This window comes from Mandrillus leucophaeus, unplaced genomic scaffold, assembly GCF_000951045.1.
Source record: "Mandrillus leucophaeus isolate KB7577 unplaced genomic scaffold, Mleu.le_1.0 Scaffold17, whole genome shotgun sequence".
Lineage (NCBI taxonomy): Eukaryota > Metazoa > Chordata > Mammalia > Primates > Cercopithecidae > Mandrillus > Mandrillus leucophaeus.
The window spans coordinates 5,007,858-5,031,985 of record NW_012101698.1 but is presented as its reverse complement, the minus strand read 5'-3'; the positions used below and the strand labels follow the sequence as shown (position 1 = coordinate 5,031,985).

The following is a 24,128-nucleotide window of genomic DNA, read 5'->3' as shown; positions in this document are numbered from 1 at the left end:
GGGGGGGGGTGCCTGGAATCTGCATATTCAAAAGTTCCCCAGGTGACTCATGTATTCTAAAATCAAGGACCACTGTACGAATTTGTTCAGCTTTCTCTTCCCTCTAGTTCTGGTAAAAATCAAATCCAAGTCAGCTTTAAGGAGGTCAATTCCCTTTTCATGCAGAAGCTCTCTTTGGTACAGAGGACTGAGCAGTCACCAGTGAGTGGACGGTGGCAGCAGGGAGTGAGATGATGGGCTGCGGAGCTGTGACAGGAAAGTCACCTTAGAAACTTCTCCAACACGATGCGGGAAGCTAGCCTCAGGGTGTTGGCGCCAGCATGGGGCACTCCGGCAGCTTTAATCTGACCTGCTGAAGAGGCAGACTTGGTATGGCCAAACTATTAGGGACCCTGACATGCTGGAACCAAGGACTTTAATTTGGATTACTAAGGAAAGAGAAGCAACAAGTCTTCCCCATCTTGCCCGGATGGCAAAGTAGGGAACATGGGGTACTGGAATGAGATGCCCACAAGGTCTCTTACCTTGGCTGGCCTCTCACAGCCAGTTTCTCTGTACCCTGCAAACCCCAGATGGCCCACAGTGCTCTTTCCATATGGAGTTCTATCTAGTTTTCAAGTGTATATACCTTTGCCCACGAGGAACGCCCCTTCCTAACCTGTCGAGGGACACCTCTTCACACTGTAAAGTTCAGTACAGGCCCCTCTCCACGGGAAGCCTTCTGTAATCCCCCAAACCCTCCTCTGAGCAGCCCTGATCCTGATTCACACTCTGCCTCTGTAGATTCTGTGCTGCCCTGGGGCTATTTATATGTCTGTGACCCTCAAGGACTGAGATCTCCACCAGACCAAGGTCTATGTCATATTCACCTTTTATTCCTAGCACCTAGCATGTATTATTGAGTAAGTGTAAGAATGAACTGCATGAAGGAATGGATGCAGTCTGGTCTTGGAATCAAACATATCTGGTGCATTTCCAAGGGTCATGCAAAGACTAATGACTGTAAGATGAGTAGCTAGCAGCCAGGACTGGTAGCTTCTATGTTCAGGGAACTTGAGGAAGTAGACTTGACAATAAACATGCTTTTCTCTCACTGCTGGTAGCTGTGCAAAGTGAGATAATCTTTCAGGGAGCAGACTGGCCATGCATATTGAAACACACTTTCCCTTTTGACACAATGAGTCCACTTCCAGGAAGGTGTGTGTGTGTGGGGGGAATATATATATATATGTGTGTGTGTGTGTGTGTATATACATATATATATATATTTTTTTTTTTTCTTTTTGAGATGGAGTCTTGCTCTGTTGTCCAGGCTGAAGTGCCATGGTGTGATCTCAGCTCACTGCAACTTCCGTCTCCTGGGTTCAAGCAGTTCTCTGTCTCAGCCTCCAGAATAGCTGGAATTACAGGCACCCATCACCATGCCTGGCTAATTTTTTGTATTTTTAGTAGAGACAGGGTTTCACTATCTTGGCCAGGCTAGTCTTGGACTCGTGACCTTGTGATCCACCTGCCTTGGCCTTCCAAAGTGTTGGGATTACAGGTGTGAGCCACTGAGCCCAGTCTAGGAATGTATCTTAAGCACAGAGTCATGGATGCACACAAAGGCTTAAGGAGAAACACCTGAAATGAACAAAAATAGAGAACTGGCCTGTCTACACAATGGAGATGTAAATAAACAAATGACAATGGATGACATGGAAAATGAAATGAAAATGCAAAATGAAAATAATGTTCATTTTCACAAAAACAGTATGGGACTAGTGCACTATATAAAGCCCTATACTGTTTTTGTGAAAATGAACAGACGGGGCACAGGGAAGGCTCTTAGAATGGTCTGGCATGTTACAGATGCACAAGAAATGTGAGCTGCTTGTGTTGCCAGCATGGCCATCCTCATCATCAGGGAGCATGAAGGGGCCCCTAGGAGCCCCTCTGAGCACCAACCTTGGGTTCCTGGAGTTCTGGAATTGAGAACAGAATGGACTGGTTAAATGTGAGCTGGGCCAGGCTGTTGTTCATGATGGAAACTGTTCTTTTCACAACCTGCCCTGGTAGGACAGCTCCCAACTTCACAATCCTGTTGGGTGGATCTAGGACTAAAATCTGTAGGACAGGAAAGAGTAGGAAGAAGAGTTCATTAGTTAAAGAGAAAAATAAACATTATATGTCTTCTCTGGTGAGGCAAGGGTGGTTCCTTCTCTTTCTGTGCCCTCACTTCTTCATATTGGGTGGGCATTTCCCTGCTCAATAAGCATTTAAGTGCCTAAAGTACCCACTGAACTACTCATCACACAATTATACAAGTACAACTTGGTTAAAATATACATAGGAAAATCTCAGGGCACCTTGAGAGCATATTACAGGGGGCTGAAACTAGGCTAGGGGGCTCAGGGGCCTTTCTGAAGATGGCATGTGTACATTGAGAGCTAAAGAAAGGTATGAGCTAGTCAATTTCAGCCAGAGTGAGTGTGGAATTGGGGAAAAACCTAAGGCAGGGAGACAACCTGTGGCCAGGCCCTGAGCCAGAGGGAGTGGCCCAGTCAAGGCCTGAGGCTGGGAGCTAGGACCTGTGAAGACAACTTTGGAGAGGTGGTCAGGTCTTGCAAGGCCTTGTAGGCCATTGCTGAGTGAGAAGTGGAAGACGGGGCTTCATTCTGGGAGCAATGGGAAGTCAGTGAAGTATGGAGTGTTTGTGAGAGAGCTCTGGCTCCTTTATGGAGAATGGGCTTGAAGAGGGCAAGAAAGAAAGCAGGAGGGAGAGATGATGGTGGTTGGATTAGAACAGCAGCAATAGAGGCAGAGAAAAGTAGTTATGCTTCCAAGTCCTCAGGTAAGACACTGATTAAAATGGTGCCTGGGTCAGGCCAAGGCCAGGCTGAGCCTGCCCTGCAGAATGGCCCTGACCCACAATGGGCAGCACCCCCTGGTTACTGTCATGTGGTCAGTCACTAAACTGCACCCCTCCACTCAACTATCTTTAAACCCAGCCACATGTTTCCATTTTGTTTAAAAAGGCAAGAGAGTCTCTCCCACCAGTCATGAGCTCTTGGATGTCTGAGAACATGTGTAAGTCACTTCTGCATCTTCCCAAAATATCCAATACATAATGGGTGCTAAATAAACAAGTGAAAGACCAATAGGCAAATGAATGAATCAATGGCATCAGAAGAGACCTTGTCTCTGGCTTGGGTCTAGACACATGAGTTGGCAATGTCCTGTTGCTCCTATGGCTTGATGGGAAGGCTGCTGGGAATACATCCCTCCCCTGGTTGCCGAAATATGCTATGCATTCTTGAAAGTCTTGGAAGGATTTCAGTCTTGCAAAACCTTCTATTACAACACAGATAATCCCACCAGACAAGCACCTTACATGTTTACTAGATATGAGAAGGAAATGAATGAGCAGCAGAATATGACCATTCCCTTTCTATCCAGAGTGCCTGGGTAAAAGGAATGCCTTGAACCAAATATCCAGGGATCTGTGGCTGGCTGGAGAATGCTAATCAATGGGGTGTTAAGGAAAGATGTTCCATCACTGAAACACATGTCTGTGTACATTGCTTAAAAACGTTATTTATTAAACCTGAAAACAAACATGCACTGATGCAGGAGGAAAAGGATATACTTGGGGTACTGAGTCTGAAAGTCTCAAATTTCTCCAAGAAAAAGAATATTTCTCTAGTGTCTGTGATTACCTGTATCCTCTGATACAGTAAAGTATGGTATTGAATAAGATCTATGACTCAGTGAGTCTGATCTGACGATGTGCCCCTTTGTGTTATTAGGAACATCACCTCAGTGGGACTGGCTGACCTCCAACAGAGCAGCCTGGGGCAGAGAAGCAGAGCGGCTGGAGGAGGGAAGGGGTTCTGGGGGGCAAAGAAGGTTGAGAAGGGTAGAAAGGAGGGTGCCACACCTGAAGGCCTCCCGACTGTCTGTTACCTTCATTTCAGTACCCTTCCCTTTGATTTCGACCGTTTGTTGTGAGAGCCCATTGATTTCAAAGGGGATGAGTTCTTGATAGTTGATACTTTCTCGAGGATAAAAAGTTATCGGAATCTCCAGTGTGTTTCCTGGCTTTACCACATCAACACGGCAGTTCACCTCGAGATGAGTGGTGTTGGTGTACAGACAATCTATGCTGCAGAAAATCAAGATGAACAGGCGTAAGCTCCAAGAAGTCTGACCCAGAGGGGCAGATGCCATCTCCTTGTCTCTTTGGGCTGGACACTGATGGGTTTCCTGCCCTGCTGTCCTAGAGTCACATAAGTCATTTAAGAGCTGGAAGGGAGGTTAGCAATGACCCAGCCCACACTCTCTTAGGCACAACCAAGTTGCTCCAAGTCACATCCTGAGACCCTGGCTGAACTGGGTTTCAAACTCAAGGCTCATCACCCTTTGCCCAATATTCTTCACTCTAACAGTTCTCTATTTCTTTCTTTTTTTCTTTTTTTTTTGGAGACAGAGTCTCACTCTGTCACCCAGGCTGGAGTGCAGTGGCATGATCTCAACTCACTGCAACCTCTGCCTCCCAGGTTCAAACGATTCTCCTGCCTCAGCCTCCTGAGTAGCTGGGATTATAGGTGTGTGCCACTGTGCCCAACTAATTTTTGTATTTTTAGTAGAGACGGGGTTTCACCATGTTGGCCAGGCTGGTCTTGAACTTCTGACCTCAGGTGATCCACCCACCTCGGCCTCCCAAAGTGCTGGGATTACAGGCGTGAGCCACGGCGCCCAGCCTGATTCTCCATTTCTTGATCATGCATCTCATGGTTTTATACATGAGGGTTTTGTACCCTCTCATAAGAAGGAAGTGCTTCCAGAAGTAATTGGGTGACAAAGCACAGTAGGGAGGAGTATATGTTCTAGAGTCAGGCAGAGAGGAGTCTGGATCCAGGCTCTATCACTGATTACCCAAAGGATCTCACAAGAGTTATGTAGCCCACATGGGTCTCTGTTTTCTTATCTGCAAAATGGGGGTAGTGATCACTATTTCTTAGGGCTATTGTGAGGATTAAATGAGATAAAGTGACTGAAACAGTCATTAAATAGGGTGCAGAGGAAATATTCCATAAAGTGAGCTACTATTATTATGACTCATTGTTCAAATAGAAGGGGTCTTAAAAGAGCACGTCCACCCTGCTCCACACGTGGGTAGGAAGGCACTAGGCCTCTCCATTACAACCTCTCCTTGTCTGCCTTACAGTCTGTAGAGAAGGAGTCTAGCTAGGCCAACATATAGAGCTCAATACCTTAAGCAAAGTAAGACTGAGATTACATTAAACATGCAAGGAGTATAGATAGATAAGATTTAAAATTAGTATTTCAAATTACATGACACACTTATGATTTAATATTCAGGGTACTAATAATAACAACAGCAGCAGCAGCAACTAACAATAATTGGGCATTTCTTATGTTCCAGGCAGTGTTCTAAGCACTGTTCCTAGGTGAATTAATTTAATCATCCTAATAGTCTTATACAGATGGTATTATTATTATTATTTTTTTTTGAGACAGTGTCTCGCTCTGTCACCCAGGCTGGAGTGCAGTGGCATGATCTCGGCTCACTGCAAGCTCTGCCTCCTGGGTTCACGCCATTCTCCTGCCTCAGCCTCCCGAGTAGCTGGGATTATAGGTGTGTGCCACCATGTCTGGCTAATTTTTTGTATTTTTAGTAGAGACGAGGTTTTACTGTGTTAGCTAGGATGGTCTCGGTCTCCTGACCTCGTGATCCGTCCGCCTTGGCCTCCCAAAGTGCTGGGATTACAGGCGTGAGCCACCGCGCCCGGTCATAGACAGTATTATTATGACTACCACTTCAGGCAAGGAGACAGAGGCGCAGAGAGTTTTAAAAATTTGCCCAAGGTCACACAACTAGGGAAGAGTTAAAATTTGAACTTAGATCTGTGCTATCCAATATGGTGGCCACTAGACACTTGCAGTTATTAAAATTAACATTAATTAAAATAAAGTAAAAAATCAGTTCTTTAGTTCCGCTAGCCACATTTTAAGTGCTCTGAAGCCACATTCAGCTATAGGCCACCATGTTCGACAATGCAATAATACAACATTTTCATCATTATGGAAAATTCTCTAAAGTACTGATAGACAGATTTGAGTAAACACAGGTCTTTGGGCCAGCCCTTAGAGATTCTATCTCATTAGGTCTTGAATGGGGCCCAGAACCTTGGACTAGAACATCCCACACAGGGATGGTGCTGAGAGGCTAGATTTGAATCAGAAAGCTTAGGCTCAGTACAGGTCTGCTATTTACTGCAAAGCCACTGGCCAGAGAAATTTACCTTTTAACTCTTCAAACCTCAGTTTCCAAGTCTATCACATGAGAAAATAAATGGAAGTCATAAAAGCTCTCATTAGATCATTTGGAATTGCTTTACGTACTTCACAAAGAGGATTTTTAGCAGGGTAGCTCATGGCTATCCAAGTATTAGTTTTACTTGTGGGGACAGGGACCCAGGATTCATACCCACTTATGTTTGACTCTTTCCCACAATCATTTTTCTTTTTTTTTGTCTTGGCAGGGCTTCACCTGTGTGGAGTCTGTAGGGCCCACAAGCAGTTGCAGAATCATCTGGAGGCTCTGGGAAGCCTGCTTACCTCATAGGTGTTTCTTCCTTGTTGGTAATTACCAGGGTTTGTTTGTATGGGGGCATCCCAGCTTGATAGATAAAGCAGGTCCCAAAGTTGTAGCTGGTGAAGGAGAAATGGATAGCCGGGCTCACAGCACAGCCTGAGATGCTGCACACAAATGTTGGACCATGGCTGATCTGTGGGGAGGAAATGGCAGGGGGATCATAATTAGAAGAAGTAGGAGGCGGGGGCTCTTAAGTCCTCAGGTTAAGCTGGAAAGCAGTTGGTGCTTTAATACAGGTCTCAGGGTGCCATTTCCAGAGATTCTGATTTAGTAGGTTGAAGTTTGTGTATTGAAGAAAAGTTCCTCTGTAATCAGGCCCTACATTGCCTCCCACTTTGCTCTTGCAGCAATGATTCAGCTTGAAGGTCCAGGGGCATACCAGGCACTGCTAGTTACTACCCAACATCCACTCCCCATGGCTTCCTTCCTAGCAGGACTCTGATTGGATGCCAATGTGCCTAGGTGCAAATGCTTCATTTTACACCTTCCTTTAAAGCTCAGGATGGCCATCAGACATAGTTCCAGTCATTGAGATGTAAACAGAAGAGGACAAGAGGGTGTTCTATCTTAAATAAAGAGGCAAAGCCTTGCTGGGGAAGTTCTTTGCCTTCACGCTGTTCCCCTTTCTTTTCACTCTAAATGCACACATAGGACGTCAGGTAAAATGGTCATCTTGTGACCAGGAGATGACAAGACGGAGAACAAGGCTAATATGCCAAGGACGAAAGAGTGGAAAGATGGAAAGAGCACAGGTCATCATCTGGACTCTCAATCACAAGGTAATATGTGACTCATTGGTACATGAACTTAATTTGCTCTTCACAAACTCCTCACAATGTGAATTCTCACAAATTGATAATTGATTTCAAATAAATTATCTATTATTCATTCTAAGCATCATTAGAATAAACATTATTAGAATAAACATTCACTTTAAACATTATTAGAATAAGTCAGCAGTCATTGGTACAAGCTATCATAAACAACTTTATAAATTTAAAAACATTTTCTTATTCAAAGCTTTTATTTTCTTTTTCTTTTCTTTCAACTTCTAAGTTCAGGGGCACATGTGCAGGATATGCAGGTTTGTTACATAGGTAAATGTCCAAGGCTTTTAAAGTGTTTACATTTTGTGGCTGATTCAATGAAAAGGATGTAAATTTATCACCTTCAACTCTTCTGCCAACCAGAGTAGACAGATCTTGTAACATGTTATATTTCTGTTTGCTCTAAGAAATGTAAGTTCTGAAAAAGTTCTCAAAAGGAATAGGTCCCTTCTGAAGCCACAAACTGGGCTTTTCTCAGAGAAGATGGCTGTGACTTTGCTGCTGAGTTCCAGTGGAGCTTCCTGAACTCTCAATGGCCAGTGACACACCTTGGAATTTTTCATGGCTTGAACGTTTGTCTCCTCCAAAACTCATGCTGAAATTTAGTTGCCATTGTGATGGTATTGGGAAGTGGGACCTTTAAGAAGTGATTGGTCATGAGGGCTCGCCCTCATGAATGGACTTCTGCCATCATCATAGGAGTTGGTTTGCTATGGCAGGAATAAGTTCACTCCTCCTTGCTCTCCCTCTCTCTTCCTCTCTCTCTCTTCCTCCTGCCCCACCCCCGACCTTTCTTCCCCCAACCATTGCCCTTTCAACATGTGATGCCATCTGCCACGTTATGATGCAGCCATAAGGCCCTCACCAGATGCTGGCAACTTGATATTGGACTTCCCAGGGTCCAGAACCGTGAGCCTAAACATTTCTATTCATCATAAATTACCCAGTCTCAGGTATTCTGTTATAGAAGCACAAAACAGATGAAGACAGGTTCTAGTGGTTTTACCCCCATCTTTCTATCAATCACCTTCTTCCTGAGGATTTGATAAGGATGATGTGTTAGGCTGCGCATCCCAAATTTCTTTCCATTGTGGTTGAAGAACATACTTTGCATGATTTCAATCCTTTTAATTTATTGAGGTATGTTTTATGACCTAATATCTGGCCAATCCTGGACAATGTTCCAAGTTCACTTGAAAAGAATGTCTATTCTCCTGTTGTTAGATGAAATGTTCTGTATATGTCTGTTAGGCCTGAAGCTTTCATAGTGCAGTTCAAGTCTTCTTATTTCCTTGCTGACCTTCTGTCTAGTTATATCCATTGTTTAAAACTAGGTATTGAAATCTCCAACTATGATTGTTGAATTGTTTATTTCTTCCTTCAATTCTGTCTGTTTTGTTTCATGTATTTTGGGACTCTATTGTTACATGCATGTTTATAATTGCTATGATTTCTTGATGGAGTGATCCTTTTATCATTATAAAATTATTTATCTCTAGGAATAATTTTTGATCATTATAAAATGTCTTTATTTATCTCTAGGAATAGTTTTTGTCTGTAAGTCTATTTTGTTTGACATTAGCATAGGTACTCTAGCTCTTGTTGGCTATTATTTAAATAAAGGATATTTATTTTTCTATCCTTTTACTTTAAATCTATTTGTGTCTTTGAATCCAAAGTGAGTCTTTTGTAGACAGCACATAGTTGGATCATGATTTTTCCCATTATTCTGCCAATTTTTATCTTTTTATTGAAGAGTTTAACTCATTTAAATTTAATGTAATTACTGACAAGGTAAAATTTATGTGTTTTTTCTATTTGCTTTCTATATATCTTATATCTTTTTTAAAAAATTACTAGCCAATTATGCCTTTTTTATTCTTCTATTCCTCCATTACTGCCTTCTTTTGTGTTAAATAGATATTTTCTAGTGTACCATTTAAGTTCCCTTGTCATTTGTTTTACTATATTCTTTTGAGTTGTTGTATTAGTCATTGCAAGGAAGATTACAATTAACATCTACATTTATAACAATCTAGTTTGAGTTAATAACAACTTAATTTCAATAATAGGCAAAACTTTGCTCTTATATAGCTCTGTTACTTCCTCTTTCTTTGTGCTATTACCACACAAATTGCATCTTTACATTAAGCCCACTAATACAGATTTATAGTTATTGCTATATGCAACTGTCTTTTAAATCAGATAGAAAAAGTTATAAATAAAAAAATACATTTATACTGATTTTATATAATCTATGCAGTTACCTTTACTGGTGCTCTATATTTCTTCATGTAGATTTGAGTTATCCTTTAGTGTCTTTTCATTTCAGTCTGAAGGATTCCCTTTATTATTTCTTATAGGCCAGTCTGCTAGTGATGAATTCTTTCAGATTTTATTTATCTGAGAGTGTCCTGGTTTAGTTCCCCCAAATTGGCAGAATAATGGGAACTATTTAGAAATAGTTTTACTAGATATAAAATTCTTTGTTGATAACTTTTTTTTCTTTCAGCATATTGAATATGTCATCACACTGTCTTCAGGCCTCCAAAGTTTCTAATGAGAAACCAGCTGTTAATCCTTCTGCCTTCCAGATGATCTGTCTTTGTCTTTCAACAGTTTGGTAATGATGTGTCTAGGTATGGATTTTTTGGAGTTTATCCTGCTTGGAATTTATTGAACTTTCTGGATATTTAATTGATTTCATTAAATTTGGGAAGTTTTAGGGTGTTATTTCTTGAAATAGTCTTTCTCTTATTTTCCTTCTTCTCTCCTTCTGAGATTCCCATTACATGTATATTGCTATGCTTGATAATCTCTTATGGGACTCTGAATTTCTGTTCATTTTTCTTCATTCTTTTTTCTTTTTGTTCTTCATATTGGATAATCTCAATTGCTCCATCTTCAAATTTGCTGATTTTTTCTTTTTCTTTTCAACAATTTTATCCCATCTGCCACAGCTGATTCTTTCTTTTGCCATAAGAAATCTGCTATTGAGCTCCTGTTGTGAATTTTTCATTTCAGCTATTATGTTTTTCAACTCCAAAATGTATTTTTTATAATTTCTATATCTTTATTGATATTCTCTATTTGGTGAGACATTGCTCTCATTCTTTGCTTTAGCTATCTAGACATGGTGTCCTATAGTTCTTTGAACATATTTTAAGTAGATGATTTCAAGTATTTGTCTATTAAGTCCAACATCTGGGCTCACTCAGAGATAATGTTTTTGCTTTTTTGCTTTTTTCCCTGTATATGAGTTATATTTTCTTGTTTCTTTTCATGGCTCATATTTTTTAGTTGGAAACTGGAGATTTAAAAAAATAAATGTGGCAACTCTGAAAATCAGATCACTCCTCCCCCAGGGTTGGTTACTGTTGTAACTCTTAGTTTGTTTAGTAACTTTTTCAGTAAAGTCTATATTCTCACTTATGCATGGCCAATAAAGTTTCTGCTCAGTTAGTTTAGTGGTCAGTTTATGACTGAACAGAGATTTCCTTAAATGCCTGGAACCATTTCCTTAAATGCCTGGAACAGCTTTTGCTGAGGGGCTGTGTGTGGCAGGACATGCCTTTGACACTCAGGCAGGCAGTTGCCAACTCTGCTTTATCTTTCCCGGGACCTAAAGGTTAGTCAGAGGTAAGAGCTTAGGGCCTTCTCAGGTCTCTCCTGAGCAGTAACACAGCCTGGAGGTACACACATCTTATACATGCATGGCTGTCTAGATTCCAGGGAATATGCTGAAGCTTTTCAGAGCCCCCCATGAATATCTTCTTCCCAGCCTCTCCTTTTAAATTTTTCAATGAACTTCTTGTTTGCCCCTAAGGTCAATGCTCCCTCAGTCAGCTGCGGTGTTAAACAATTACAACTGATTGTTTTTGAGCAAGCCTGGAGTCAGGTCAAATAAAAGCTATCCCTGTGAGCGGGGTTTCCATTGAACTTCTAGACAGCTCAAATAGTGACAATTCTTTTAGAATGGGGGCTTTTGGGGAGTTCCAATCTCTTCTACCTCCTCCAGGATCTGACTGACTGCTGACTTTCACTTTGATTGCCGAATTGTTGGTTTTCAAGGTTACTGCAGAGCTGGGATGAGGGAGGAGGGAGAGAATAGGGCAAATCAAAATACCACAAAACTCTCTGTCTTTATGGGTATTCAGCCATTTTTCTAGAGTAAGTACTCCTAGAATTGTTGAAAGCCTATTATTAATTTTCAGAGTTCTGAAAAAGTTGACTTCGAAAATTTTTTCCAGTGGCTCATTGCTGTTGAAGAGCAGCATTTTGGATGTCCTTCTCTGCCATTCCTGATGACATCACCATTCTTTCTTTTTTTTCTTTTCATTCAGTAATTCATCTTAGAAAATGTTGTACACATTCTTTTCCTGCCCTGCCTATCACTCTTATTTATTTTAATGGGTGAATGTATTGCAATATAATTGCTTTTCAATCCACACTTACTCCCCATCCACCTAACCATTGATGAAGGCTTTGTACTAGACATTGTGAGGCTGTGTCCAACACAGCTACCCTCTAGAAGCTTCTGGATACGTGGAGAAGATAAAGAACACACAGGAGAATTAACCTGCCAAGGCAGCATGCTGAGAGTACTTTTGGAGTTTGGACAATGTTAAATGGACTCACCTTGATTCTGAGTTCCAGGTCTGTCAAGACACACTTTTTTAATGGTTGAAAAGACAGGGTGGCATGTACACTCTGCCCTACATCCACAGTGCTGTCGATGGGTGAAAATTCCAAGTACTGCAGCAAGGCTTTGGAGCCACACAGCTCTGCCTGGAAGCTGAAGGTGAACTTTCCAGTGTTGATAAAGTTGAATTCACACTGGACACATTCATTTAACTCCACCTAGGAGACAGAGAACAGAGCAGGGAATGCAAACCATAGTTCCTTTGTCTGGGGTCAGCATTTGTAACATGTTGATGAAAAATATCCTTTGGGAAATAAGGATGGCAGATGACGATGGTGATTTGACTATCTTTAGCTTAATGGAGTCAGATATTCCAGCAAGAGCTACTAAGTGTTGGGGTTCTCTCAATATCTCATAGAGAAAGTGGCAATTTAGTTCTTAGACCTTTGTTGGTAGTCAAATACAGGTAGTTCCTGTATGTTTAACACAAGCACTATTTCCTCTCCCCACCATCTCTCCACCCCGCTGAAAATAAAATAAGAAAAGCATTCACATCATATCTACATACATTCTGGGGACAGAGTTGCTCTTGGAGTGTTTCTGTTTTCCTGATCTCTCTGGCATTTGAAGCAGAAAGACTCAGCTCATATTCATTTTTACTACTTTCCCCAGTCAGAATGGAAGCTGAGATAGATAGCAAGGTCTTCTTACACCTTTACCTCATAGAAGTTGACAATGTTAGTCTGGTTGGGAGTCAACAGAGTGATGGAGCCTGTCCTGTCCTTGCACTTGATCTCTGCATTCATAGTGTAGCCCTCGGCCTTGACATTTAATGTCAGAGGGTGGACTTTCTTTTTCACATTGCAGATCAAATTAAAGTTCACATCTCCTTCCTGCTTTGGTGTGAAGAAAATATCAATTGGGAACCTGGTTGGGGAACAAAACAGCAGATTACCTGACTAGGCCAATTTGTTAAAACCTTAAAAAATATGAGTCTACTGAATTAGCAGATTCATTATGAGGAAAAGGAAACATAACTCGAAATTATGATGAGATTTTAAGATTTGTGGCTATAGTAACCAAAACAGCATGGTATTAGCATAAAAACAGACACACAAACCAATGGAAAAAGATAGAGATCCCAGAAATAAAGCTACACACCTACAATCATCTGATCTTTGAAAAAGTCAACAAAAATAAGCAACGAGGAAAAGATTCCCTGTTCAATAAATGATGCTGGGATAGCTGGCTAGCCATAAACCAGAAGAATAAAATAGGACCCTTATTTTTCACTATATACAAATATTAACTCAAGATGGATCAAAGATTTAGATGTAAGACCTCAAACTGTAAGAATACTAGAAGAAAACCTAGGAAACACCATTGTAGACATCAGCCTTGGGAAAGAATTTATGACTGAGTCCTCAAAAGCACTTGCAATAAAAACAAAAATTGACAAGTGGGACCCAATTAATCCCGCAAAAAAAAAAAAAAAAAGAAAGAAAGGAAGAAAGTTTCTGCATAGAAAAAGAAACCATAAACAGAGAAAAAAATGCAATCTACAGAATGGGAGGAACTATTCGGAAACTATGCATCTGACACAGGTCTAACATCCACAGTCTCTAAAGAACTTAAACAATTGAACAAGCAAAAAACAAGTAACCCCATTAAAAAATGGGCAAAAGACATGAATAGACACTTCTCAAAAGGAAACAGAAAAGTGGCCAACAAACATAAAGAAATGCTTCACATTACTAACCATCAGAGAAATGCAAGTCAAAACCACAATGAGATAACATCTCATACCAGTCAGAATGGCTATGATTAAGAAGTAAAAAACAACAGATCCTGGCGAGGCTGCAGAAAAGGGAATGCTTATACACTATTGGTGGGAATTTAAAATCTTTCTGCCACTGTGGAAAGCAGTTTGGAGATTTCTCTAAGAACTTAAAACAGAACTATCATTCAACACAGCAATCTCATTACAAAAAACAAAACAAAACCAAAAAACCAAAAAACCCAAAGTCATTCTACCAAAAAGACACATGCACTCTCATGGTCATTGCAGCACTATGCACAATAGAAAAGACATGGACTCAATCTAGGTGCCCATCAACTGTCGAGTGGATAAAGAAAATGTGGTACATATACACCGTAGAATACTACACAGCCACAAAAAGAATGAGGTCATTCTTTGCTGCAACATGGATGCAGCTGGAGGCCATTATCCTAAGCGAATTAACATAGGAACAGAAAACCAAATACCTCATGTTCTTATTTATAAGTTGGAGGTAAACATCAGGTATGCATGGATATAAAGATGGCAACAATAGAAGCTGGGGATTATTAGGGGGAGGGGAGGAAGGGAGGCAAGAGTTGAAAAACTAATGATTGGGTACTAAGCTCAGTACCTGGGTGATGGGACCATGTGCACCCCAAACCTATACAGTAAATCCAGTAGAAAACCTGTATGCATATCCCTTGAATCTAAAATAAACGTTGAAAAAACCCACAAAGCTTTGATCGAAGTCTCATACCTCATAAGTTAATAAAATAGGGGTTACAACCTGAAATTTAAAGCCATGCAACTTATGGAAAAAATAATGGAAGAACATTTTCTGAATCTAGGGCTATTCAGAGATACAGAACAAACACTAAAAGGACAGTCCATAAAAGGACAAATAGATAATTTGGACTTCATCAAGAATAAAAGGTTTTGCTTTGTGAATGACCTTGTTAAGAAGAGGAAAAGACAAACTACAGATAGGGAGAAAATATTTGCAGACCATGTATCCGCCAAGGCAGCACTACCTAAACATGTAAAGAACTCTCAAAACTCAACAACAAAAAACAAATAGGCTGAGCAGGAAACTGGCAAGAGACATGAGGAGACATTTCACTGAGGAGGATCCATAGAAGGAAAAAAAGCACATATGTGTTGTATGAAAGGAGAGAAGGTTAGTACTCCCCTTGACAAAGATGGATGAGGCCCTCAGGCCTGACAACAGGCATATGGAAAATAAGCACATGTAAAGATGCCCAACATTATTAGTCATTAGGAAATGCTAATTAAAACTACAATGAGATATCACTACACACCTATTAGGAAAGCTAAAATAAAAAATTGTTGCCGGGTGTGGTGGCTCATTCCTGTAATCACAGCACTTTGGGAAGCCAAGGCGGGTGGATCACTTGAGGTCAGGAGCTTGAGTCCAGCCTGGCTATCATGGTGAAACCCTGTCTCTACTAAAAATACAAAAAAAATTAGCTGGCCATGGTGGTGTGTGCCTATAGTCCTAGCTACTTGGGAGGCGGAGGCAAGATAATTGCTTGAACCTGGGAGGCGGGGGTTGCAGTGAGCCAAGATCACACCACTGCACTCCAGCCTGGGCAACAGAGCGAGACACTATCTAAAAATAATAACAAAAACATTGTGACAACACCAAATTTTGGGCATGTTGTAGAGACTCTGGAACATTCAGAGATAGCTGGTGGAATGTAAAATGGTTCAGACAGTCTGGAAAGCATTTTGGCAGTTTTTTCTTTTCTTTTCTTTTTTTTCTGGAAACATGCCATTATCATATGTCCATTAATTGCACTCTTGCTCATTTTCCCCAGTGACATGAAGATACACAAAAATCTGTACATGAAAGTTTATAGAAGCTTTATTCATAACAGCCCAAACTGGGAACAATCCAGATGTCCTCCAGTGGGTGAATAAACTAACTGTGGTGCATCCCTACTAAGGAATGGTAGTCACAAAAACGAAGAAACTCTCAAAACTACCTGGATGTATGTCCAGAGAATTATGAGTGAAAAAAGCCAATCACAAAAGGAATGTATGTGTCTGTGAATACAACATTCCTGAAATGAAAAAATGATAGACATAGAGGAAAGTATTGGATTCCAGAGGGTGAGGAGGTGTTGCTTGGGGGAAGGGAAAAGGGTGTGGCAACAAAAGGGTCACACGAGGCATCCTCGTGGTGAGGGATCTGTTCTGTGTCTTGACTCTGTCAATGTCAATACCAGGTTGTGACATTTTACTGAAGCTTTGCAAGATGTCACCCTTGGAAGAAATTTGGTAAACAGTACAGAGATATCTTTGTATTATTTGTTCTTTTTTTCTTTCTTTCTTTCTTTTTTTTTGAGACAAAGTCTTGCTCTGGAGTGCAGTGAGGTAATCTTGGCTCACTGCAACCTCCGCCTCCCAGGTTCAAGCGATTCTCCTGCCTCAGCCTCCAGAGTCGCTGGGATTACAGGCATGCGCCATCACGCCCAGCTAATGTTTGTATTTTTAGTAGACATGGGGTTTCACCATATTGGCCAGGCTGGTCTCGAACTCCGGACCTCAGGTGATCCATCTACCTTGGCCTCCCAAAGTGCTGGGATTACAGGTGTAAGCCACTGTGCCCGGCAGTCTTTGTATTATTTCTTACAACTACATGTGAATTAACAATTATTTCAAATTTTTAAATTTTATTATTATTTTTTGAGAAAAAATCTCACTCCATTGCCCAGACTGGAGTGCAGTGGTGCAATCTCAGCTCACTGCAACCTGTATCTCCTGGGTTCAAGTGATTCTCATGCCTCAGCTTCCCAAGTAGCTGGGATTACAGGTGTGTGCCACCACACCTGGCTATTTATTGTATTTGTTTATTTATTTTTTGAGAGGGAGTTTCGCTCTTGTCACCCTGGCCAGAGTGCAGTGGCGCAATCTTAGCTCATTGCAACCTCTGACTCCCGGGTTCAAGCGATTCTCCTGCCTCAGTCTCTAGAGTAGCTGGGATTACAGGCACCCGCCAACATGCCTGGCTAATTTTGGTATTTTTAGTAGAGACGGGGTTTTACCATGTTGGCCAGGCTGGTCTGGAACTCCTGACCTCAAATGATCCACCTGCCTCAGCCTTAATTATTGTATTTTTAATAGAAATGGGGTTTTGCCATGTTGGCCAGGCTGGTCTCAAACTCCCAACCTCAAGTGATTCGTCTGCCTCAGCCTCCCAAAGTGCTGGGATTATAGGCATAAGCCACCACGCCTGGCCTGAAAATTAAAAGTTTAATTGAAAAACAGATTTGCCAGACAAGCCTGAATATTGTACTGTGGATTCACATATACAGTGAATATAGCAAGGAAAAGAATACAAAGAGAAAATATTGAGATAAAGGGCTTAGAATTCTCAATGCTCCATATTCATCAGGAAAACAGATATCAGGGAGTAAGTAGGATGGAGATGGAATTGTTATGATCTAATCTTAGCGTTGAAAGCAATCATATAAACGGGGCACTATAAGCACTGGCAGGCTTGGGGACCTGGACATGTCGGGAGGATGCAAACAAAATGAGACCTTCATTTTTGTTTACCTGGACAGTGGTGGGATCCAGCCTTCCATGGGACATACCAGCAGGCTGTTGTTGAAACCTTCAGAATAGCGGGAGTTGTCCTGGAAGGAAAAATCGAACCCCTGCTCCTCCTTGTTGATGATCTGCACAGTCTCCCTGGCTTCTCTGCCTGAGGAGGAAACACCAGCCCTCAGTGGGGGCCTCCTGACTGCCTGCTGGAGTCTCTCAGCAGACACCGCTCCAGAGGCAAGACATTTAGAAGACATTCCCCAACCTCTTCCGCCTCTGTCTACCTCACTCCTTTCCTTTTCCTCTACAAGTCACCTTCCTCCTTTCGGGGATTCCATGTCTTTCTTCATCAGTTGCCTGCTTCTGCTGAGTGGCTCCTCTGCCCTGGTCACAGCTCTCTTGGGATTCTGGTGACACAGTTTTCTTCCCTTGCTCCTTTAGACCCAATAATTGTAATGCCTTCCTGAATTTGTTAATGGGGGCTTCACTCTCCTTGGCTGACCCCCTTCATTGCCCATGTATCTGTAAATAATCCTTGCATCCAATTCTTTGAAAATAGACCTTGGGTATTGGCATGAGTTTCCTGCCCAGGGCTCTGACTAATACATATTCTCTCACTATCATCTTTTGCTTTCCTCTTGGCTATTATTGGCACATTTATTTTCCCATATAAACTTTAGAATCATTTTATCCAGTTCTCTCCCCTTCCAATTCTTTTGGGATTTGGTTAACAGATTTAGCAAGTAATTTTTTAGTATAAATATGTCCTGTGCAATATTTGGACATACTCAAAATTATTGGTATTTGAAATTAAAATTTAACTATGCATCCTGTATTTTATCTGGCAACCCTAGTTGGGATTCTAATTGGAACTTGATTAAATTTGCATTTAATTTTAGGAGAACTAACAAATGATCAGATCTTGTTTGGGGCGGATTTTAATCAGATATGCTAGTTTCCTTCATGTAGGTCTTTTCTTGTGTGTGTCTTGTTACATTTATCCTTAGCTATTTTATAGGTTTTGCCAGTACTAAGTGGATGTTTTCTTTGGTTTTCTGTTTCTAGGTGCTAGTACTAAAAAAGAAGACACTATTTTTGCATATTTGTCTTGCATCCACCCACCTTACCAAAATATTCTGTTGAGTCTAGTAGTTTGTTTTGCTTTTTCTCTAGTCTCTTGTGGTTTTATGTGTATAAAATAAACAGCAAAAGCAAAACAAGATGATTTTCTTCCTTTTTCCCCAATGTTTATGCAAATTATTTTCTTGTTTTGTCATATTTGCTAAAGTCTCTAAGCAAGAGTTCAATAATAATGGTGATAATGAACACCCTTACCTAATTCCTCATTTTAATTGAAGCAGTTTTGTTTATTACAGGATCACATCTGCCTCTTGATTTTGGTTAATCTTTTTTTCCAACAATGTCCATTTTGCTATTAAAGTTTTTGTTGGGAATGTCTGCTAAATTTTGGCAATGCCTTTTCAGTGTATATTAGTATGATAACATGGTTGTTCTTCTTTAATCTGTTGATGTAATGATTATATTGAAATGTACCACTGTTGAATTCCTGGATTAAACTCTGTCTTACAGTTGTTATATTTATGCTACATTGCTTATTTGTTCAAAATCTTAATAAACACCATAATTCCCCCTCCTACCTACTTATGTGTATCAGTAAAATACACATTCAGCTGTTAACACTGCTTTCCTTTGGGGTTGAAAGAGAAAGATGAGATAGGATGAATGTAGAGAGATTAAACTTTTTCTTATGCAACACCAAATTGGTGTATTTACTATAAAAAATATTAGTTTATAAATAAAAATCTAACGTATTATTATTATTATTACTATTTTTTTTTGAGATGGAGTCTCGCTCTGTCACCCAGGCTGGGGTGCAGTGGCTGGATCTCAGCTTACTGCAAGCTCCGCCTCCCAGGTTTACACCATTCTCCTGCCTCAGCCTCCCAAGTAGCTGGGACTACAGGCGCCCGCCACCTCGCCCGGCTAGTATTTTTTTTGTATTTTTTAGTAGAGACGGGGTTTCACTGTGTTAGCCAGGATGGTCTCGATCTCCTGACCTCGTGATCCGCCTGTCTCGGCCTCCCAAAGTGCTGGGATTACAGGCTTGAGCCACCGCACCCGGCCAAATCTAACATATTATTAAAAAATACTCTGGCTTTAGTTATATTTTATACACAGAGCGAAGATGTCACAAGTATGGGAAAGATACATGGGGTTATAAGGGACATGACAATTACTTCCTTTGTTTCTTTCAGGCCTCTGCTTAAATGTCACCTTCCCACTGCCTCCTGGCCTTCCTTATTCTCTCTACCCTGCTGTCCTCTTCTCTAAAGCACTTACTACCATCTGACATGGTGTAGAGTTTACTTATGTTTCTTTTGGTAGCCTGTTTCTTACTTCTAGAATGTAAGCATCAGGAGGGTAGGGACTTTGGGCTTTATCCATTAGTGTAATCCCAGCCCACAGAAAAGTACCGAGGCCATTCTACAGACTCAGTGATATTTGTTGAACCAAATAAATGCATGAAAGGATGAGAGAGAAATCTGACCACTGCAGCACAGACTAAGAAGCAGACAGATACCCCCCATAATCTGGGGGCAAATGCAAGAAGGCTGGGCCAACTTGAGGCTCTAGAAATAAACAGTCAGTCCATGCCTTAAAGGAATCTGCCAAGTAGGATCTTTAACAAGGCTCCTAAATTTCCTTAAGCTATTAATTGTTGGTTTAAAAGATACTTGGTGGAAATTAGATTAAGAGATAAATATTTTGTGGCTTTTAAAAAACTGATTGACACCCTCTGATATGCTTCTGGAAGGGACCAGGGGAGGTTTCTTATGCAAGGCTGTTCCGGGAGCTCTCGATGAGCTTACCCAGATCATGCCAACTCTAAATACACACCAGCAGGGCAGCCTTACCAATGAGGAGACAGCTGAAGTTGAGGTGTGACTTGTTCAGAGAGATGAGAGGGTCGGTAGTCTTGCCTACAAGCAGGAAAGCGACTGTGATGTTGTGCTCAGGGATTAGGAAGGTCCATGATGATTCAGTGATGCCCAGATGGAAAGGTGTGAACTGGAACACGATCTAAGAAGACAATTTGGAACAGAGTGGTGAGAGACACTTCTGTATGCTTACTCCACGTGTCCCTGGAGACCTGTCAGCATGAAGGTCATAGGGGTTGATATTACCAGGTTATTGCTACCTTTCTATAGTCTATGTAAGGGTATGTAGGTGTGGCTGTACCAGAAACGTCAATGTCTATCTGCCCTGCCCACATGTCCTTCTAAGGGAGTCTCCGCCATCCACAGCCTCTGCTGGCTAAGCTGTTGTGTTTTGTGCCAGGTCTTTGGATGGCATGGCTGTGCCATAGCTGACTGGACCAAAGAGTTGGTAAGCATCCCAAGGAAAGACAATCCCCATACTTGTCAATAGCTGGGCACACAGCCAAAGACAATATGATTAGACGGGCCAGCCAGATTTCTCTCTCGGAAGTTTGGAATTAGAAAATGAGTGGCCAGGCCAGCTGGCAGTGGAGCTGATGGTGAAAGGTACCATGCAGGTGAGCTGGGCTATAGCATGCCATAACCAACTTGCTAAGTGATATTACAAAGCAACTAAAGACTCAATCAATCAATCAATCAATCACCAGTGAAGAAACTGGTCAGTGGAGAGAGAATGGAGTAGGTGGGAAGAGAGAAGCAGGCAGTCCCAGGAGAAAAGTCCAACCTCAAAAGCTGCTCCTGGTTCTCTCTGTCTGTTTTTTGAGCTAACCTGAGTGAGTCTCTTTGCAATCAATCAATCAGGACTGAATGAAAGAATAATGGCATTTGGCCAAAAAAGAACCACACAGGTTAACATGCATGGTCCATACCACTGCCAGAACAATGTAGGCAGGTCCTCTGGAGATGTGTCACCTCAATGATACGACTGTCACTCAAAGACCAGCATGACCTTGGATGACGGATTTTGGAACTTGCCTCTTGGAACTGAGCTCACATTTGAAACATTTCTGGGCTGAAGTGGGGGCCATGATCCAGGTAGGATTGTGTCTATGGTGGGCCCAGCTCCTGGACCTTATCACATTTAACTAGATGGCCTGGGTACTGAAATTATGCAGAGTTCAAAACCAGGTGGAGAGTCTACAAATACGTTTTGTTTGGTTTGGGAATTGTTAAAAAAAAAAAAAATTGAACCAGCTACCAGCATATAAAATAGGGAGCTTCACATAGAAATTTGGAATTTTGGCCAGGCATGGTGGCTCACGCCATAATCCCAGCACTTTGGGAGGCCGACACGGGCGGATCACGAGATCAGGAGATCGAGACCATCCTGGCTAACAGGGTGAAACCCTGTCTCTACTAAAAATACAAAAGAATTAGCCGGGCGTGGTGGTGGGCGCCTGTAGTCCCAGCTACTCAGGAGGCGGAGGCAAGAGAATGGCGTGAATCCGGGAGGCAGAGCTTGCAGTGAGCCAAGATTGTGCCACTGCACTCCAGCCTGGGGGACAGAGTGACACTCTGTCTCAAAAAAAAAAAAAAAAAGAAATTTGGAATTTTGTCTTTTCCACAGTTCGGGTGAGTTGGCCCCCTTGGCTTCCCTTGTCTGCAAAGTGGTCATCTGCCAGAGAAGCCCTGTGGCCAGTGGTCCTGGTGCCCCGTATTACCCACAAATGTCTCCTTGGCCCACTTTATTCATTTGTGTCACCCTCCTGAGGGCACTGGGATTCATAATTTTTGTTTCACAGATTTATGTCTGTCTTCAAGATTCTCTGCAACTGGCTGGACATGGGGCTTACAGATCTGTTTTGGCCAGCAAGTCTGTATTTCTTTGATTCTGCCCCATATCCTTTGTGTAAACATTTAGGGCGAAGCCACAGGACATGGCTCCACTCTACTTTGCCCTTTGGCCTAACCAAGTAAAAACACATCAGAGTCCTTTTACCATTTTTGGTCCTTTTGACAAAGATAACTTTTTATGCTACTGTATGAGTCCTAGGGTCCCCAGGCATTGGTGTCCAGTGACCTTTTGCTGCTTACATATTCTGTTTTAAAAAATTGCAAATATTAGAGCTCTCTGCTTCTCCATGGCTAGCCCAAGAGAGCTCAGGTCTGTCTTGTCATCAGGATTGCCCAGCGCATATGGTGGCCATTCACTAAGTACTTATTGATTGACAGACCCTCAGGCAGTTCTTCCTAATTCCACTTACTGTCTATGGCAGACTTTCTACGCAGCAATGGCTAGACTGATCTAAGCCTTGGGTTGAGTGGTTCTCATTTGCACATACCTCAGCTTTCTTTTCAGGGTGGATGAAGCCCTTCTCTGTAAGGCATGTGAATGCTGCAGGGTTCTGGAGACTTTCAGTTTCTTCAGAGATCCAGGAGAAGGAGTAGGTGCTATTGGTTGGGTTTAGGATTGTAAAGCTCCTGGCCAGGGTGGGGATAATTGACAGAAGAGAGTGGGACAGAGGATTAAGGATTAAGAGATGTTTCTTAGAACCTGGGCCTAACCCAGTCCCCCATCTGGGAAGCAGAACTGTTCAGAGCACTTTGTTACTGTGGAAATGAAAACTCCACTCCTCTAGTGATCCACAGTCAGGGTAGGGTTCTGGACTTTGGAATAACAGTGCTGCCAAGGGCACAACTGTGCCAATGATCCTCTGTGGTTAAGGAGGTGGTCAGGGATTATACTTTTGTGTCTTCCATATTTTCCTCAGTGGCAAAACTAAGGAGACAGAATTCAGCTTTCTTAATGGAACGGTTCTCTAAAGTCAAACCTCTAAAACTCAGGTCAAACCCCAGGATATCAAGCCTGCTTATAGGAATAGGTCTAGCTCATCTATCTGAATTCTTCTCGAGTTCTTTAGGACTGATGTGAATTCAATCAATGCAAACCTAAGCAACTCACCGGAGATTCTTTCCTCCTATGCCCACAGTGATGAACTCAATCACTCGGGTGTTTGGATCTAGAGCTCCCCCACTGGACCCTCGGAGCTCTGGGCTGCGCTGATGGCCACTGATGTAGTCTGAGTCTTTCAGATCAAAATGGCAGATGGGCAAGGTGCTCCGCCCTTTGGCTACCAGGACCAGACCTTGCTCTCCAGGTGGCAGGTTGGGAATCCTGAGAGGATAAGGTTATTTTTATTTGTTTTATTTTGCCATCAGTTGTTGCTTTCTTAGTTAGTTGGAAATGAATTAATTATATCCGCTAGAATGTGAGCTCTATGGGAGCAAAGGCTGGGTCTCTCTTGGTCAATAGCATCACTCAGTGCCTTGAATGCATGAGTGGGCTGAGCATAAGCAGCCTGAACTTGGCTCCTTCTGTGTACCTACGTATGGCTGCAGGTTATTTCCCCCATCAGTGTTGAGAAAATATTCTTGTTGTAAAATGAGCACAATCTTACCCTCTAGTCTCTCTTACAGGCATTTAGTGGGATATGGAAAGTGACCTGGAAATCCTAAAAATGTATCCTGAGCTCCTCAGAGAAGGTGAACTGGATATGAGCAGATGCTCAGCTCCAGGACCAAGCTGAGGTGGCCTAGGTGTGGGAGGGGTCTCAGTGGTATGACTGCAGGGGTCAAGGAGGCTCTGGCAGCTCACTTAGGTTTCTGCCACCCTAGGCCACAGCCCACA

At 41.9% G+C, this 24,128-nt stretch overlaps 1 protein-coding gene across 2 annotated transcripts in view; it reads right to left on the bottom strand.

The window, feature by feature from the left end:
* The window catches only part of HYDIN (HYDIN, axonemal central pair apparatus protein), a 423,190-nt gene that overhangs the window by 27,944 nt on the left and 371,118 nt on the right, over positions 1–24,128 (bottom strand). For both annotated transcript variants that reach the window (XM_011976766.1, XM_011976767.1), the window contains 9 exons: positions 23,403–23,615; positions 22,783–22,921; positions 20,417–20,582; positions 17,493–17,640; positions 12,850–13,057; positions 12,127–12,348; positions 6,625–6,794; positions 3,946–4,144; positions 1,948–2,106 (listed from right to left, as the gene is read on the bottom strand). In XM_011976766.1, coding sequence (XP_011832156.1) covers positions 1,948–2,106; positions 3,946–4,144; positions 6,625–6,794; positions 12,127–12,348; positions 12,850–13,057; positions 17,493–17,640; positions 20,417–20,582; positions 22,783–22,921; positions 23,403–23,615 — 1,624 coding nt within the window. The remainder of the gene's footprint in view (positions 1–1,947; positions 2,107–3,945; positions 4,145–6,624; positions 6,795–12,126; positions 12,349–12,849; positions 13,058–17,492; positions 17,641–20,416; positions 20,583–22,782; positions 22,922–23,402; positions 23,616–24,128) is intronic.